This window comes from Mobula hypostoma, chromosome 8 (assembly GCF_963921235.1).
Source record: "Mobula hypostoma chromosome 8, sMobHyp1.1, whole genome shotgun sequence".
NCBI classification, from domain to species: domain Eukaryota; kingdom Metazoa; phylum Chordata; class Chondrichthyes; order Myliobatiformes; family Myliobatidae; genus Mobula; species Mobula hypostoma.
Window position 1 is genome coordinate 82,047,816 of NC_086104.1, and position 19,602 is coordinate 82,067,417.

Below are 19,602 nucleotides of genomic sequence, written 5' to 3' on the forward strand. Positions count from 1 at the left end.
ACTTTCATGAACTTCAGCTCTGAATGCTATTTGCTTACTCTTATTGCTTGCACAATTTATTTTTCCCTCCCTCGGCACAATGGGTGTTTGACTGTCTTTTGTTTTAATGGGTTCTTTTGGGTTTCTTTGTTTTGTGGCTGCCTGTAAGGAGACAAGTCCTAAGGTTGTCTAAAGTACACATTCTTTGATAATATACATAATCTCTTATGTTCAAAAGTAGTATGCACACTGATGAGACATTTCCAAGTAATATCACAGCTGTGAAATTGGATACAGCGCTGCCAAGCAACCCCTTGGTGTAAGTGACTGCACAAAATTCAGGCCTGGAATTGATGCAGTTAACTTTACCATTGTAACTTACTACAGTCACCATGTTGAAATGATTTGGCGCACGGGCAGGTGTGTAGCCACGATCAGCATGGACAACAAGTGGGAATAAAGCCAGGAAGGAGGAACAGGCAGCTGACAGAAATAAGCAGCAATTATTTTGCTTCAATATTCAGCAGGGTGATAAAAACGGTGATGTAACACTGGATGATGAGGTGACAAACAAGATAAATACATTTAAAACAGATAAAAGGGCATTTAAAATAATCTGATAAAACTTGGAATGGACTGCTGGCTGACTTTAGGACAGCAAGCAGAGAGGGGAGTAAAGAGTAGCCACTCACAACAGAGAAAGGTAGGTATTGGCATTCCACAAAGGAATCAATGGAGTAACTAAGATTTAAACAAAATTTCAGAAGGATGGGAACCAGAGTGATCAGGCTGAAGATGAGGCAGTCAGTATACAAGAAGATCCAGTGCGTAGCAAAAACGTGAGGAAGGACAGCCAGGCGATAAGGCAAAATTGCAGTCAGTGGAATGTGTTGAACTATAACATGGAGGCAACATTTAAAAGGGGTGATGAATACAGGACTGAATGTGTTATATTTGAATGCACACAGTATGTGAAATAAGATAGATGATCTTGTAGTGCAGTTACAGACTGGCCGATAAGACACAGGCATCACTGAGTCCTGGCTGAAAGACAGGAGCTTAACATCCAAGGAAACACATTGTATCGAAGGTAGGCAGAAAAGGTGGGGTACTTCTGTTGATAAGCAATGAGATCAAGTCCTTACAAAGAGGTGGCATAGGATCAGAAGATGTAGAATCCTTGTGGGTAGAGTTAAGAAACTGCAAGGGTAAAAAGACCTTGATGGGACTTATATACAGGCCTCTAAACAGTAACCAGGATTTGGGGTACAAATTATAACAGGAGATAGAAAAGACATGTGAAAAGGGCATATTTACAATAGTCATGGGGGATTTCAATATGCAGGTAGATTGGGAAAATCAAGTTGGTGCTGGATCCCAAGAGGGAATTTGTAGAATGCTGACGAGATGCCTTTTTAGACCAACTTGTAGTTGAGTCCACTAGGGGAAAGGCAAATCTGGATTGGACATTATGTAATGATTAGGGAGCTTCAGTTAAACGAAGCCTTCGGAGGCAGTGTTTATTGTATGATACATTTCACCATGCAGTTTCAGAGGGAGAAGCAAAGTCAAATGTTTCAGTAATTCAATGGAGTAAAGGGAATTACAGAAGCATGAATCAGAAACAGGCCAAAGTGGATTGCAACGGAACACCAGCAAGGCAGTCAGGAGTACAGCAATGGCTGGAGTTTCTTGGAGCAATTCAGAAGGTGTAGGATAGATTCATCCTAAAGAAGAGGTATTCTGAAGGAAGGATGACACAACAATAGCTGCCAAGGGCAGTCAAAGGTAGCATAAAAGCAAAAGAAAGGGCATATAATATAGCAAAAAATAGTGGGAAGTTAAAGAGGATTGGGGAAACTTTTGAAAACCACAAAAGGAAACTAAAAAAGCCATAACGAGAAAAGGTAAAATGACGGGAAGCTAGCCAATAATATAAAAGATGGATACCAAAACTTTTTTTAGCTACATAAAGAGTCAAAGAGAGCAAGAGTGGATATCAGACCACTGGAAAATGATGCTGTAGAGGTAGTAGTGGGGGACAAAAAATGCCAGTCAAACTTAATAAACATTTGGTATCAGTCTTTACAATGGAAGACACTAGCAGTACATCAGAAGCTTGAGAGTGTCAGGGAGCAGGAGTGAGTGTTGTTGCAATTACTAAGAACATGCTTGGGAAGCTGAAAGGTCTGAAGGTAGATAAGTATCCTGGATCAAGTGACTTTAAAGTGGCTGAAGTGATTGTGGAGGCATTAATGACATTTCAAGAATCACTAGATTCTGGAATGGTTCCACAGGACTGGAAGATTGCAAATGCCACTCCACTCAATGAGGGAGAGAGGGAGAGTAAAGGAAATTATAGGCCAGTTAGCCTAACTATAATGGCTGGGAAGATGTTGGGAGTCCATTATTAAGGATGAGGTTCTGGGATACTTGAAGGCGCATGTTAAAGTAGGCCAAAGTTTCATGGTTTCCTGAAGGGGGAATCTTGCCTGGCAAACTTTGAGGAAATAAGAGGCAGAATAGACAAAAGAAAGTCAGTGGATTTCATTCACTTTCATTTTCAGAAGTCCTTTGACAAGATGCTGTACATGAGACTGCTTAACAAGAGCCCACAGTATTACTGAAAGATACTTACAGCATGGATACAAGATTGGCTGTCTGGCAGGGGGCAAAGAGTGGAAATAAAAGGAGCTTTTTCTAGTTGACTGCCAGTGACTAGTGGTGTTCTACAGGGTTTGGTGTAAGGTCCGCTTTTCACGTTATACGTCAATGATTTGGATGATGGAATGGATGGCTTTGTGGCCACATTTGCGGATGATACGAAGATAGGTGGAGGGACAGGTAGTGTTGAGGAAGCAGGGAGTTGGCAAAAGGACAGACAGATTAGGAGAATGAACGAAGTAGCAGCAGAATATAGTGTGGTCATGAACTTTGGTAGAAGGCATAAAGGCATAAACTATTTTATATACTGAGAGAAAATTCAAAAATCAGAGATTCTTTAACGATTAACTTGCAGGTTGAGTCAGTGGTAGGAGGAGCAAATGCGATGTTAGAATTCATCTCGAGAGGACTAGAATACAAAAGCAAGATGTAATGCTGAGGCTTTATCAGGAATTGTTCAGATCATACTTGGGAATATTTTAAGCAGCTCTGGACCCCTCATCTGAGAAACAATGTGTTGACATTGGAGAAGGTCCTGAGGAAATTCAAGAGAAGGACAGGGTTAATGTACGAGAAGTATTTGATGGCTCTGGGCCTGTACTTGCTGGAATTTAGAAGAATGAGAGGGAATCTTACATAGAACCAGAGAAAACCTACAGCACAATACAGGCCCTTCGGCCCACAAAGTTGTGCCGAACATGTCCCTACCTTAGAAATTACTAGGCTTGCCCACAGCCCTCTATTTTTCTAAGCTCCATGTACCTATCCAAAAGTCTCTTAAAAAACCCTATTGTATCCGCCTCCACCACCATTGCCAGCAGCCCATTCCACACACTCACCACTCTCTGCGTAAAAAACTTACCCCTGACATCTCCTCTGTACCTACTCCCAAGCACCTTAAACCTGTGCTCTCTTGTGGCAGCCATTTCAGCCCTGGGAAAAAGCCTCTGACTATCCACATGATCAATGCCTCTCATCATCTTATACACCTCTATCAGGCCACCTTCATCCTCTGTCACTCCAAGGAGAAAAAGCCCAGTTCACTCAACCTGTCTTCGTAAGGTATGCTCCCCAGTTCAAGCAACATCCTTGTAAATCTCCTCTACACCCTTCCTATGGTTTCCACATCCTTCGTGTAGTGAGGTGACCAGAACTGAGCACAGCACTCCAAGTGGGGTCTGACCAGGGTCCTGTATAGCTGCAACATTACCTTTCGGTTCCTAAATTCAATTCCACGATTGATAAAGGTCAGTGCATCGTATGCCTTCTTAACTACAGAGTCAACCTGCGCAGCTGCTTTAAGCAACCTATGGACTCGGACTCCAAGATCCCTCTGATCCTCCACACTGCCAAGAGTCTTACTGTTAATACTATACTGTGCTATCATATTTGACCTACCAAAATGAACCACTTCACTTATCTGGGTTGAATTCCATCTGTCACTTCTCAGCCCAGTTTTGCATCCTATCAATGTCCCGCTGTAACCTCTGACAGCCTTCCACACTATCCACAACACCCCCAACCTTTGTCTCATCAGCAAACTCACTAACCCAATCTTATTGAAGCCCATCAAATATTGAAAGGCCTGGATGGTATGGATATTTCCTATTGTGTGGGAGCATAGGACCAGAGAGAATAGCCTCAGAATAGAGATATCCATTTAAAACAAAGATGCAGATGAATATCTTTAACCAGAGACTAGTGAATCTGTGGAATTCATTCCCACAGATTACTGTGGGGGCAGTCATAGGGTACATTTAAAAGCAGTGATTGATTAGATAGATAGATAAATAGATAGGTATACTTTATCAATCCCAAGGGAAATTTGGTAAATTAGTTAGAGAACCAAAGACTACAGGGAGAAAGCAAAAGAATGGGGTTGAGAGAGATAAAAAATCAGCTATGATGGAATGGCAGAGCAGACTCGATGGGCCAAATGGCTCAATTCTGCTATGTCATGTGGACTTATGGACCCAAGATGCAATTTCTAAATTTGCAGGTTGTACCACATTATGAGAAATAATCAATGACAAAGGATTACAAGCAAAAAAAAACAAAGATATTAAAAATTGTTGTGATTGAGTAAATAACGGGCCTATGAGATTCAACACAAATGAGGTAGTACAGTAAGAATAAGTAAGACAGCACGTTACTGAGAAGGCAAGGTTGAGGTGCTTGAAAAACATAAAAGTACAAATATAACAATTACTAAAAATATTATTACATATAGCAAAGCCTAGTACTAGAGTTTAATTCCAGAGCGATCAAATTGCAACCTTTTCGATCGCCATATTCTGAAACAGTATACTGAGGCAATAAAGGGTGCCCACAGAAGATTTAAGAATGACAGTGAACAATCAGGTATACCTATCAGCAACTGATGAACAAAAGGTCCTCCTTAACCTTGAGTAAAGAAACTGAGTGATCTTTTAAAAGATGGAAAACTTCGATGAAATGGATGCAGGTTGAATATTTCCAGCCGTAACACTGAACACAACTTGTGTCCATCATTATTAGATAGTCAGCAAGAAGTCCAATAGGGAACTTGGAAGAAATCTCTTTACCCAGTCCCAGTGGTGAGAAAGTGAAAGACATTGCAACATTGAGTGGTTGAAGCGAATGATGTTTAAGGGGAGGCTACTCACGCACACCAAGGAAGGGCGAGTTACACAAACAGTTTACGGGGAAGAAACAAGAGGTACTGTATATCTGGAGTGGAGAACAGTCGCCTGCATGGACGAGGTGGGTCGAATATACTGCGCCCGGACTCACCAGCTCTGGAGACCCAGCGGCGGCCGCCGCCGCTCGCTCTTCTCCCTTCTCTCCGGGCCCAGTGTACGAGCAGGGCTCGGCGGCTTGTCTCTTAGGAGCGGGTTTCCCGGCTCCGTAGCGGCGGGCGGGCCCGACTTCGGGACCCACCTGCTTCCGGAGGAAGGCGCAGCACCATGGCCTTCGGCCGGACACAGGACGGGGCCAGGTGACCGTGAACCGGAGTCCTGATCCAGGCCCGGCTGCCAGGAAGGGGAGCGCGGCCGAGCCCTGCGGCCGGCAGTCCCACCCGTGCAGAAGCGAGGAGGTCCGTTCGTGGAGGCTGAGGCTTAGGCCTGGCCGCAGCTCCCCGGTGCCTGCTCTCACCGGTCCGCTTAGCACCCTGCCCAAGCCGCCGATTGCCCAGCGGCTTCTCCGCAGGAACATGCTCCAGGCCCCGAGGGCCGTCAGTGCGAGTACCGCAGTCCGCCACCCTGGGCCCGCCTTCTTCGTCGACCCTCCGCGGTGACCATACCCGTCCTTCCTCGTCCCGGGACCCTCTGAACCCTAAGCCCGATTACAACACCTGCTTTAGGGCGCAGCCGCCACGCGTTGTATTTGGCAAGATCAAATATCTCCACTTGCAGTTGTATGTCCTTCCGTTGCCGCTAGGTGGGGTTGCACGTAAGGCCGAAATTAGAAAACGTGCCCCGACCCCCGGGCCGTGTTCCGCCACTGGAGAGGCAACTGACTGCAGAAACCGTTCGAAGATACAGTACAAAGCATTTTGTATTGTGACATCTACTGGTTTCTTCCTACTTCCATAATCGAAGCAATTCAATAAGGTGATGAATTAGTTAAGAATTTTCCTGCCATTATTCCCGGAATAGTACTTGAAGGACAGGTGTTTTTTTTTTACGCAGGGAGTGGTGGGTGCCTGGTATGCACTGCCTGGGGTGATGGTAGAGGCCCATACATTTGGGACTTTTAAGAGACATCTAGATTGGCACATGAATGTGAGGAACATGAAAGGCTATGGACATTGTGCAGACAGAATGGATTAGTTTAATTGCCATTTAATTACTCATTTAACTGGTATGGCATTGTGGGCTGAAGGGCCTGTTTTTGTAATGTAATGTTCTATGATATGTGTTCTTTTTCTTAATGTCAGTGCATTCCAGCATGTTAGTCTGTTCTGCACTCTCACATTCATCAAGGCCTCTCTCACTGGTGAATAGTGAAGCAAGGTATTAATTAAGTTTCTCCCCTATCTCCTCAGATGCCACATACATTACCTCTTTTATCCCTGGTCTGTCCTACCATCACTCTGATCATCCTCTTCTTCAAGTACGTATCCCAGCATACTGATTGCCACTAAAAATGGAGAAACCAGTCAAAAGGAAAACCAATGTATAGCCTAATGGGGCAATATCTGTGCTATACGACTGATTTGAACGGACTAAAGGGAGATATTCAAGGAGGCCACCACAAAAAGCGATGACACAGACCTCGAGGAATATGCCTCAACTGTCACTGGCTACATCTGTAGGTGTATAGATGACATTGGCTATTTCACAGCCCAACCAGAAGCACTGGCTGAATGCAGAGGTGTGCTTCCTACTAAAATCCTGGGATACTGCCTTCATGTCTGGAGATGGAACAGCTCTCAGAGCAGCCAGGATAACCCCCATCTTAGGGATCAAGAACACTTACACTCAAAAAAATCAGGAACATCTGTCTGATAACAAACTCAGGTGTATGTGGCTAGCATTAAGGGGATTACTGACTACGCAAGGAAAAACAGCATTCACTGCATTGGTGACACCTCCATCCCTGATGCTCCAAACAGCTTTCATACATGCTTCGGACATGCTACACAATGCCAGCCATGATATCTCTAACCATCCTACTGCACCCCACCCCCCCCCCCAGATGAGCAGCCACTGTCCGTTAAAGCAGCAAACGTGAGAAGGACCCTGCAGAGAGTCAACCCCCTTAAGACAGCTGGGCCAGACAAAATCCCACACCGAGTACTGAAGAAATGTGCACACCATCTCACTGATGTCTTCAGAGACCTATTGAAGCACCTTCAATAACTCCAAAAGACTGATGTTTGGTAAAATACTGAAAGGCTTTTATTCGCTGTACAATACGACCTCTACGGTGAGTGTCTGCCCCCGGACTGAGGAGGAGGGGCAAGGCGAAACACCTTTATACAGGACTCTGTGGGAGGAGCCACAGGGGCAGTCAGCAGAGGGGTGTGTCCAGACAGTTAACCCAGTTACAACATATATATATATGGTTTACCACACCTGTTCAACACTTCAGTCATCCATACTTCAAATCAGCCACCATCATTCTATACTAAAGAACTCTACACCTTCACAACTAAGCAACCACCACCTGATGGCACTAACACCAATCATCATGAAGTGGTGATAATGGGACATATCAAAAACTCCATTCCTGCCACACTGGACACTCACCAATGCACTTACCAACAGAATCACTCTACAACAGATGCCATAGCATCTGTCATGCAACTGGCCCTGACACACTAAGAAAACAAGGACACTTATGTCAGAACTCTGTTTCTGGATTTCAGTTTGGCATGCAATACTATTCTTTCACTGACCTTGGTGAGCAAACTCCTACTCCTCAGTCTAAATACACAACTGTCCAACTGGCTGATTTTATTGATTGCAAGAATTCCTGCTGGCAGTATACAGTCATTAAAAAAATGTTCTGCAAACACTTGAGTTAAAAAAAACATGCAAATAAGTTACAGTAACTGCTAACCCTTGGTCTAAGTACCTCACTGTGCAACTGGGTGTTGGATGTCCGAAACCAACAGTCCTCAGATAGTCAGGATGCACAACCACTCCTCCTTCCCCATCATCCTCAACACAGGTGCTCCCCAAGGCCATATGCTGAGTCCACTGCTGTACACTCTGTGTACACATGACTGCATGGCCAAGCACCCAAATAATCACATTGTCAAGTTCAGCAGTGACAACAGTGATAGGCCTCATCACCAACAATGATGATACAGCCTACAGAGGGGAGGTGGAAGAGCTCAGAACTGGTGCCAGGCAAATAACCTTTTCATCAAAGTCAATAAGACAAAGGAAATTGTTAATGGCTTCAGGAGAACTCACAACACTTAACAGCATAAGTCAGCAAGTTGCTTTGTTATGCCTCCCCTCTCACTGTGAAACAGGGATACTGTATCTCTTTTTCTCTTAGAAAAAGGGAGAGAGAGAGAGCCTGTGTTATGTTGAATTACTGGGTGAACGAGTAGTCTTTGGGGTACTGCAAGTCTGTGTCTTTATTGATGCTTTGCTGCATGCTTGAGTGCTCGGTGAGGGGTGCCGATGCTTTTTTGCTGGTGGGGGAGGGGGGTCATTGCTTTGCTGCTGCTTATGCATGGAAGGGCATAGTGGGGGGGCTTTGGGGTTCTAACACTTAACTGTCATTCATTCTTTGGGGCACTCCTCTGTTTTGTGGATGTTTGCGAAGAAAAAGAATTTCAAGATGTACATTGTATACATTTCTCTGACATTAAATGTACCTATTGAAACCTCTTTACGATAATGACACAGCAAGGGTTTCAAACTCCTAGTAGTGTGTATCTCGCATAACTCTCATAGTCCCAGAATACATCTTACACAATCAGGAAAGCTCACCAATGCCTCTACTTTCTGAGGAGGCAATCTATACTCACGTCATTCTATAGATGTGTGGTAGAGATGTGCATCCTGCTGCCTCATTGCATGGTATGGAAACTGCACGGTGGCAAACAGCAAGGTTCTAAACACTTCCCAATGCATCACTTGCACCAGCCTACCAACCATCAAGGACATATATAGGAAAAAAGTGCTGGAAAAGGGCTAGTAACATCAGGAAGGATCCCATCCACCCTGCTCATGGATTGTTTCTTCCACTCCCATCAGAGAGGAGGCTACGTAGCATCCACACAGGGACTACCAGACTCAAAACAGTTCCTTTCCCCAAACAGTAAGGCTGATCAACACCTCCACACCCCCAACACCAATACTTTATCATTTCCTGTCAGCCATCTTATGTACAGACACTCCTGTGCCCAGCGTTACTTTATAGACAAACAATCAATTTATGTATGTGTTATCTTATTTACAGTATTCATAGTTATTGTGTTTTTTTATTATTCAGTTCTGTATCTTATTTTTTATGTGCCGCATCAGATCAGGACTAACAATTGTTTTGTTTTCCTTTACATTTGTGTATTGGAAATGACATTAAACAATGTTAGATCTTGAGTGCCTTGGGGTTGAACAGCAAAGGTGCATACATCAGGGTGCTCCTGATTGATTACAGCTCATCATTTTACACCATCATCCCCTCAAAACTAATCAGTAAACTCCAAGACCTGGGTGTCAATACCCCTTGTGCAATTGGTGTCTGGATTTCCTCACTTGTAGACCCCAGTCAGTCCAGATTGGCAAAAACGTCTCCTCCACAATCTCCATCATCACAGGAGCACCACAGGGATGTGTACTTAGCCCCTTGCTCTACTCACTTTAACCTATGATTGTGGCTAAATACAGCTCCAACACTGTACAGTATACAAGTTTGTGATGACACCTCTGTTGTGGGCTATATCAAAGGTGGTGATGAATCAGCATACTGGAAGGAGACTGAAAATTTAGCTGAGTGGTGTAAAATAATGACCCCTCACTCGATGTCAATAAGGCCAAGGAATTGATTTTAGGAAACCAGAGGTCCACGAGCCAGTAATCATCAGAGGATCAGAAGTGGAGAGGGTCAGTAACATTAAATTCCTGGGTGTCACGATCTCAGAGGACCTGTCCCGGACCCATCATATAAACATAATTGTGAAGAACGTCTGGCAGTGCCTCACCTTCCTCAGGAGTCTGCAGAGATTCGGCACATCATCAAAAATCTTGGCAAACTTCTGTAGATGTGTGGTGGAAAGTGTGCTGAATGACTGCATTACAGTCTGGTATGGGAACACCAATGCCTTTGAACAGAAACTCCTAGAAACGTAATGTGTTTGGCCCAGTATGTCACGGGTTAAACCTTCCAACCATGGAGCACATCTACATGAAAAGTTGACGAAAGAAAGCAGCATCCATTATCAAAGATCCTCACCACCCAGGCCATGCTCTTTTCTTGCTGCTGCCATCAGGTAGAAGGTACAAGTGCCTCAGGACTCCCACTACCAGGTTCAAGAACAGTTACTACCCCTCATCCATCAGGCTCTTGAACAAAAGGGGATAAGTATACTTGTTTGAGGACTTTTTAATGTTGTTATTTCATGCTGTTTATTCATTGCCGTTTATTTATATCTACATTTGTACAGTTTGCTGTCCATTGGTCCTGTTTACAGCGACTGTTCTAAGTATGCCTGCAGAAAAAGAATCTCAGCGTTGTATGTGGTGACATGTACGTACTCTGATAATAAGTTTCATGTTTTGCTTAATCCTAATCGTCAAGACCTTCTCATGTTCCCTTCTAGCGCTCCTAAAACCCTTCTTATGTACACCCCTCGTAATTTGTATACCTCTGTCAAATCTCCTACACTCTAGAGAATGGTCCTAACATATTCAACCTTTTTCTATAACTCAGGTCCTCAAGTCCAGACAACATCCTTGTAAATGTTCTCTGGATTCTTTCAATCTTATTGATACCATTCCTGTAGGTGGGTGACAAGACCTGCACACAATTCTCCAAATTAGGCCTCACCAATACAACTTCAACATAACATCCCAACTCTTGTAAGCATGCTTTGATTAACGAAGGGCAATGCCAAGAGCTCTCTTTATGACACTATTCACCTGTGGCACTGCTTTCAAGGAATTATGGATCTGTACTTCCAGACATCTCTGTTCTACTGAACTTCTCACTGCCCTACTGCTCACTGTTTAAGTCCTACCCTGGATTGTCCTCCCAAAGTGCCACACCTCACACTCGAGTGCATTAAATTCTATCTGCCATTTTCCTGCTGGTCCAGATCTCTCTGCAAGCTGTGATACCCTTCCTTGCTGCCCACTACACCCCCTTGGTGTCTTCCTTGCTGATCTAGTTTACCACATTATCATTCAGATCGTTAATATACACTAGGTGGCCACTTTACTAGGGACAACTGTACATCTGCTCGCTAATGCAAATATCCAAGCAGCCAATCATGCGGCAGCAACTCAATACATGAAAGCTTGTAGACAAGGTCAAGAGGTTCAGTTGTTATGTACACTAAACATCAGATTTGAGAAGAAACATGATCTAAGTGACTTTGACTATGGAATGATTGTTGGTGCTGCCACAACCACGGACTCTGCTGCAGGGTTTGCAACGTCGCAGGTGGGCTGTGGAATGGGTTCAACAATCACGCTCGTGAATATGCACATTCAAGTGTTCCATTGTGGTGATATATAACTCCCTTCCTTTCATTTCAGTCTTCAAAGCAACATCAGCATCCCTGCTTACCGTTGTCCTGGTTCTCTCTCGACACCTGGGCCATAAAACTGCACTTCCCTGTCAGATGCCAGACAGGGTAGTTTGAGTATCTCAGAAACTTCTGATCTCTTGGGATTTTCATGCACAGTCTCTTGACATTGATAATAAATCTGATTTTGAAACTAAGTGTACTCTTGAAACTAACATCAAAGGTGCCAAAAATAATGATCAACTCTCGAGCAATGGCAGGGTTAGCCGTGACTCCAACACTGGTTGTAACACGGAAATGCAGATAAGAAAAGACTGAGGGCCTTAGTGGTTGGCCCAGTCCAGTGATTGGAAAGTTCTGCTTCAGGCTGCAACTGCTTGTATGGGCTACAATGGATTAAGATGTAAGGAAGCAACAAGGACTTTCACAGAGTGCCAGAGACAGGAACCTAAAAGCATAGGGCACAGCCTCAGAATAGAAGGATATCCATTTAGAACCAGAGATGAAGAGTAATTTCTTTAGCCAGAGGGTGATGAATCTGTGGAATTCATTGCCATAGACAGCTGTGAAGGCCAAGTCATGGAGTGTATTTAAAATTATGGTTGATAGGTTCTTAGTTAGTAAAGGGGGTCAAACGTTAAGGGAGAAGACAGGAGGTGGGCTTGAGAGAGATAATGAATCAGCCATGAAGGAATGTTGGAGTATACTCGAAGGCTGTCGGCCGAATTATGCTCCTATGTCATCTGGTTTTATGGTAAACTGAATATTATCTTTCAGACAGAGGTGATCAACTTTGTTGTTCTCCACAGAGATGTAGTTGCTGTGTTGGGAGCACCTCATCAATCCAGATAATCTGATAGGAAGCCTTATCCATCTGGGTAATCTGATGGAATGCCTCATTATTCTGGGTAATCTCATAGAACAGAGTCCCAGAGTACTGAAGCCATACAGAAGAGAAACAGACCTTTGGGCCCACAACCAAGTATCTAGCTATACTTACCCGGACCTACTGTTGGTATGTCAGCCAGGGTGACCTTCGTCCATTGGTCTGCAGCTGCTGTTAATTTTAAATACATAGATTGAACTACTGTAAGCCAGGTCAGTGAGCCTGTTGTGCTCTAACGATCGGTCTTTGTCTCACTTGATTGCACCTTCTTGTCAGTACCTGAACTCCTAATAGTATATCCTGTGTACATCTGGGAAAGTTATGAATACACTGGATTTGGTTAATAGGGACACATCAGATCCAGTCCATTTCAGTGCAATTATGTGGTTGCCCGAATTGCTGGATTCATTGAAATAGTTAAAAATGTATAAAAAATCTATCATTTAATTGAGTAACAAATTATGTATTTAAATGAAATAACACTACCAATACTACTACAGTACTATAAAACTACATATTAGTGGATTACAGTTCCTAATTGTTATTGACAGAAGAATTCTCTTCGTGTGAAAACTTCAGATAGAATGCAGAGGAGTGTCACTTTATGGACATGCAATCATTCTTTGTATATAAGCTATCTTATATGTTTATACTTATTGTGTTTATTTATTATTGTGTTCTTTATCTTATTGTTCTTTCTTATGCTGCATCAGATCCAGAGTAACAATCATTGTGTTCACTGCCTACTGGAAATTGTTCTAAGCAATCTTGAATCTTGAAAAGCCTGCTGGTTTGTCTTGAATAAAGTTCATTCTTTGTTCTCACATACTGTGTGAGGAACCTGGTGTCAGACCTTGCCCTTCCTTTTCTAGTAATGAGCTATCCAGTGGTGGCTAGTCTCTGAACTTGTTACTGTAGAGAAATATTCTGGCAGGAAGAGCTGTGCATCCCATCACGAGAGCAGATCTACTGCATACAGTGGGCTGATGCGGGAGGACCATCGGATCCCTGTGGTGTGATCATCTACATGACCTCTCACCAGAGTAGGTGCCCCACGCATCCTAACCTATAAACACCATCCCTCAGGCAGTGTCGTCACATTGACCCACAAATGATTGACAGCTGTGAGGTCACAGATAAAGAGCAGAGGGTTCTTACTGGGTCCTCCTCCTGTCTGTAGCTTCTCCATTTTTGATAATAAGATGACCACCTGTCACTCTAGTGCCATTAGCAGACATGTTCCTGGAAGATGCATCCAGTGAGCTATGCCAATTACTGGTGTATCTTCTTGAGACATACCTTGCAGATATTTCTGCTGGTGGAGAGAGGCATGTCAGTAATGTCCTGTACTGCCCATTTCTCTCTGCAGCTTTTTACATCTCTGATGAATTAAGCAATAGTTCATATGTTACAGCTGATTGCATTGTAATATTGATCATACCCGTGTGTGGTCTCATGGGAGAAGCAAAAGGAGATTCAATACCTTGATCAATTCGGGGGAAGTTGACAAATTGCAGTGCATCAGGCAGTGTTTTAGTTTGGAGGCACTTTATCCTGGTAATTTTATATGTACAAAATGATCGCAGCTTCTAAAAGAAATGGACAAAGTTCTTGTACAATGGTGCTAAACAGGCTGAACTAAAGTGTCTTTAGGCCACAAGACTTAGGAGCAGAATTAGGCCATTTGGCCCACTGAGTCTGCTCAACCATTCCATCATGGCTGATTTATTATCCCTCTCAACCCATTCTCCTGCATTCATCTTTGATGCCATTACTAATCAAGAACCTATCAATCTCAATTTTTAAAATACTCAATGAATTGGCCTTCACAGCCGTCCGTGGAGTAAATTCTTCAGGTTCACCACCATCTGGCTAAAGAAATTTCTCATCTCTATTATAGATGGACACTCCTCTATTCTGAGGCTGTACTCTTTGGTCCAAGACTCTCCCACTGTAGGAAACATCCTCTCCACATCCACTCTGTTTAGGCCTTTCAATATTCAATAGGTTTCAATGAGATCCTCCTTCATTCTTCTACATTCCAGTGAGTATAGGCCTTGAGACAGCAAATGCTCCTCATACATTAACCCTTTCATCCTTGGAATCATTCTTGTGAACCTCCTCTGGGCCCACCTCTCTAATGCCAGCACATCTCTTCTTAGATAAGGAGCCCAAAACTGCTCATAATACTCCAAGTGCAGTCTGGCCAATGCCTTATAAAGCCTCAGCATCACATCCTTGTCCTTATATTCTAGACCTCTCAAAATTAATGCTAACATTATTACCACTGACTCAACCTTTAGCCTTTAGGGAATCCTGCACAAGTCCCTTTGTACCTCTTGATTTTTGTATTTTCTCCCCATTTAGAAGATAGCTTCCCTACACTATATTCCATTTGCCACTTCTTTGCCCATTCTCCCAATCTGTCTAAGTACTTCAGGAGACTCCCTGCTTCCTCAGCACTACCTGTCCCTCCACCTACCTATGTATTGTCCGAAAACTTGGCCTAATCATTGAAGCAATCACAATACTGTCCCTGTGGAACAGCACTAGTCACTGCAGCCAACCAGAATAGGCCCACTTTATTCCCACTCTTTGCCTCCTGCCAGTCGGCCAATCTTCTATCCATACTAGTATCTTTCCTGTCGTACTATGGGCTGTTATCGTGTTAAGCAGCCTCATGTGTGGAACCTTGGCAAAGGCCTTCTGAAAATCCAAGTAAATAACATCCACTGACTCTCTTTTGTCTATCCCGCTTGTTATTTCCTCAAAGAATTCCAACGGATTTCTCAGGAAAGATATCCCCATAAGGAAACCATGCTGACTTTGGCCTATTTTATCGTGTCTCCAAGTGCCCCAAAACCACATAAGAGACTCCAACATCTTCCCAACTAGTGAAGTTAGGCTAACCAAACTATAATTTCCTTTATTCTGCCTCCCTCCCTTCTTAAAGAGTGGAGTGATATTTATACCTCAACTATACCTCAACGCACCCTGCCACATGCAAAAATGCCATTCCCTATTCCCAGTTCCTCCGTCTCTGCCGCATCTGCTCCCAGGATGAGGCTTTCCCTTCCAGGACATCTCAAATGTCCTCTTTCTTTAAGGATCGTGGTTTCCCTTCCGCCGTCATCAATGATGCCCTCACCCGCATCTCCTCCATTTCCCCCACTTCGGCTCTCACCCCATCCTCCCGCAACCACAACAGGGACAGAGTTCTCCTTGTCCTCACCTACCACCCCACCAGCCTCCGGATCCAACACATTATCCTCTGCAATTTCCGCCACCTTCAACAGAACCCCACCACTAAGCGCATCTTTCCCTCTCCACCTCTCTCTGCTTTCCGCAGGGATCAGTCCCTCCACGACTCCCTGATCCACATGTCCCTCCCCATGGATCTCCCACCCGGCACTTATCCCTGTAAGCGTAAGTACTGCACCTGTCCCTACACCTCCTCTCTTGCCACCATTCAGGGCCCCAAACAGTCCTTCCAGGTGAGGCAACACTTCGTTTGTGAGTCTGTTGGGGTCATCTATGGCATCCAGTGCGGCCTCCTCTACATCGGTGAAACCCGACGCAGATTGGGGGACCGCTTCATCGAGCACCTCCGCTCCGTCCGCCACAACAGACAGGCTCTCCCAGTTGCCACCCACTTCAACTCTGCTTCACATTCCCAATCGGATATGTCCATACATGGCCTCCTCTACTGCCATGATGAGGCTAAACTCAGGTTGGAGGAGCCACACGTCATATACCGTCGAGGTAGTCTCCAGCCCCTTGGTATGAACAGAGAATTCTCCAACTTATGGTAATTCCCTCCCCCTCCTTCCCCTATTCCTATTTCACTCTGCCCCCTCCCCCAGCTGCCTATCACCTCCCTCATGGTTCTGCCTCCTTCTACCACCCATTGTTTTCCCCTATTCCTTCTTCACCTTTCCTGCCTATCACCTCCCTGCTTCCCCTCCCCCACCCCTTTATCTTTCCCCTAACTGGTTTTTCACCTGGAACCTACCAGCCTTCTCCTTCCCACCCTCCTCCCACCTTCTTTCTGGGGCCTCTGCCCCTTCCCTCTACAATCCTGACAAAGGGTTCCGGCCCAAAACGTTGACTGATCGTTTCCACGGATGCTACCTGACCTGCTGAGTTCCTCCAGCATGTTGTGAGTGTTGCTTTGACCCCAGCATCTGCAGAGTATTTTGTGTTTTGGAGTGATATTTGTCATTTTTCAGTGCTCCGGAACCATTCCAGAATCTGGTGATTCTTGAAAGATCATTACTAATGCCTCCACAATCTCCTCAGCCACATCTTTCAGGACCCTGGGGTATTGTCCATATTTTCCAGGTGACTTATCTACCTTCAGACCTTTCAGCTTTCCAAGCACCTTCTCCTTAATAATAGTAATTACACGCACATTGGCCCCGACATGCTTGAATTTCTGGCATACTGGTAGTACCTTCCACAATGAAGACTGACACAAAATACTTATTCAGTTATTTCTGTTATTGCTACTTTAGCATTTCTTTTTGCACTACCTCAGTTTTCACTACCATTATTGGACCATTTCATTGGTTTTTGCATCCAATATACTTAGTAATACAGTGTATACTGTTTACTCTGTGAGCTTTGCACAGACAAGGAATTTCCTGCATCCTGGGATACAGTTGAAGTCAGAAGTTTACATACACCTTAGCCAAATACACTTAGACTCAGTTTTTCACAATTCCTGACATTTAATTCTAAAAAACATTCCTGTCTTAGGTCAGTTAGGATCACTACTTTATTTTAAGAATGTGAAATGTCAGAATAATAGTAGAGAGAGTGACTTATTTCAGTTTTTATTTCTTTCATCACTTTCCCAGTTTACATACACTTTGTTGGTATTTGGTTGCATTGCCTTTATATTGTTTAACTTGGGTCAAACATTTTGGGTAGCCTTCCACAAGCTTCCCACAGTAAGCTGCTGGAATTTTGTTCCATTCCTCCAGACAGAACTGGTGTAACTGAGACAGGTTTGTAGGCCTTCTTGCTCGCACACGCTTTTTCAGTTCTGCCCACAAATTTTCTATCGGATTGAAGTCAGGGCTTTGTGATGGCCACTCCAATATCTTGACTTTATTGTCCTTAAGCAATTTTGCCACAACTTTGGAGGTATGCTTGGGGTCATTGTCCATTTGGAAGACCCTTTTAAGGCCATAAGACAAAGGAGCAGAAGTCGGCCATTCGGCCCATCGAGGCTGCTCCGCCATTTTATCATGAGCTGATCCATTCTACCATTTAGTCCCACTCCCCCGCCTTCTCACCATAACCTTTGATGCCCTGGCTACTCAGATACCTATCAATCTCTGCCTTAAATACACCCAATGACTTGGCCTCCATTGCTGCCTGTGGCAACAAATTCCATAGATTCACCACCCTCTGACTAAAAAAATCTCTTCACATTTCTGTTCTGAATGGGCGCCCTTCAATCCTTAAGTCATGCCCTCTCGTACTAGACTCCCCCATCATGGGAAACAACTTTGCCACATCCACTCTGTCCATGCCTTTCAACATTCGAAATGTTTCTATGAGGTCTCCCCTCATTCTTCTAAACTCAAAGGGAATACAGTCCAAGAGTGGACAAACGTTCCTCATATATTAACCCTCTCATTCCCGGAATCATTCTAGTGAATCTTCTCTGTTCCCTCTCCAATGTCAGCACATCCTTTCTTTAATAAGGAGACCAAAACTGCCCACAGTACTCCAAGTGAGGTCTCACCAGCGCCTTATAGAGCCTCAACATCACATCCCTGCTTCGATACTCTATTCCTCTAGAAATGAATGCCAACATTCGTCTTCTTCACTACCAACTCGTATCGTCAGCAAACTTAGCCACAAAGTCATCTATTCCATAATCCAAATCGTTGATGTACTATGTAAAAAGAAGCGGCCCCAGCACAGACCCCTGTGGAACACCACTGGTAACCGGCAGCCAACCAGAATAGGATCCCTTTATTCCCACTCTCTGTTTCCTGCCAATCAGCCAATGATCTATCCACGTATGTAACTTTCCCTTAATTCCATGGGCTCTTGTTAAGTAGCCTCATGTGCGGCACTTTGTCAAAGGCCTTCTGAAAATCCAAATATACAACATCCACTGCATCTCCCTTGTCCAGCCTACTGGTAATTTCCTCAAAAAATTGTAATAGGTTTGTCAGGCAGGATTTTCCTTGAAGGAATCCATGCTGAGTTCTGCCTATCTTGTCATATGCCTCCAGGTACTCTGTAACCTCATCCTTGACAATCGACTCCAACAACTTCCCAACCACCGATGTCAAGCTAACAGGTCTATAACTTCCTTTTTGCTTCCTTGCCCCCTTCTTAAACAGCGGAGTGACATTTGCAATCTTCCAGTCCTCCGGAACCATGCCAGAATCTATCAACTTTTGAAAGATCATTGCTAATGCCTCCGCAATCTCCACAGCTACTTCCTTCAGAACACGAGGGTGCATTCCATCTGGTCCGGGAGATTTATCTACCTTTAGACTATTCAGCTTCCTGAGTACTTCCTCTGTCGTAATTGTGACTGCGCACACTTCTCTTCCTTGTCACCCTTGAGTGTCCGGTATACTGCTGATGTCTTCCTCAGTGAAGACTGATGCAAAATATTCATTCAGTTCCTCTGCCATCTTCTTATCTCCCATTACAATTTCTCCAGCATCATTTTCTATTGGTCCTATATCTACTCTCACCTGTCTTTTACTCTTTATATACTTGAAAAAGCTTTTAGTATCCTCTTTGATTTTATTTGCTAGCTTCCTTTCATAGTTAATCTTTTCCCTCTTAATGACCCTCTTAGTTTCCTTTTGTAGGCTTTTAAAAACTTCCCAGTCCTCTGCCTTCC

The 19,602-nt window shown here is 44.1% G+C and overlaps 1 protein-coding gene across 3 annotated transcripts in view; it reads right to left on the bottom strand.

The window, feature by feature from the left end:
* crls1 (cardiolipin synthase 1) overlaps nt 1–6,130 on the bottom strand; it is a 70,434-nt gene extending 64,304 nt beyond the window's left edge. The window contains exon 1 of one of the 3 annotated variants that reach the window (XM_063056206.1): nt 5,416–6,120. In XM_063056206.1, coding sequence (XP_062912276.1) covers nt 5,416–5,838 — 423 coding nt within the window. In that variant the 5' untranslated portion in view covers nt 5,839–6,120. Of the gene's footprint in view, nt 1–5,415 lie in introns of all 3 variants that reach the window. The other 2 variants (XM_063056207.1, XM_063056208.1) reach the window with 2 other exon arrangements.
* Between the last annotated feature and the right edge of the window lie 13,472 nt (nt 6,131–19,602).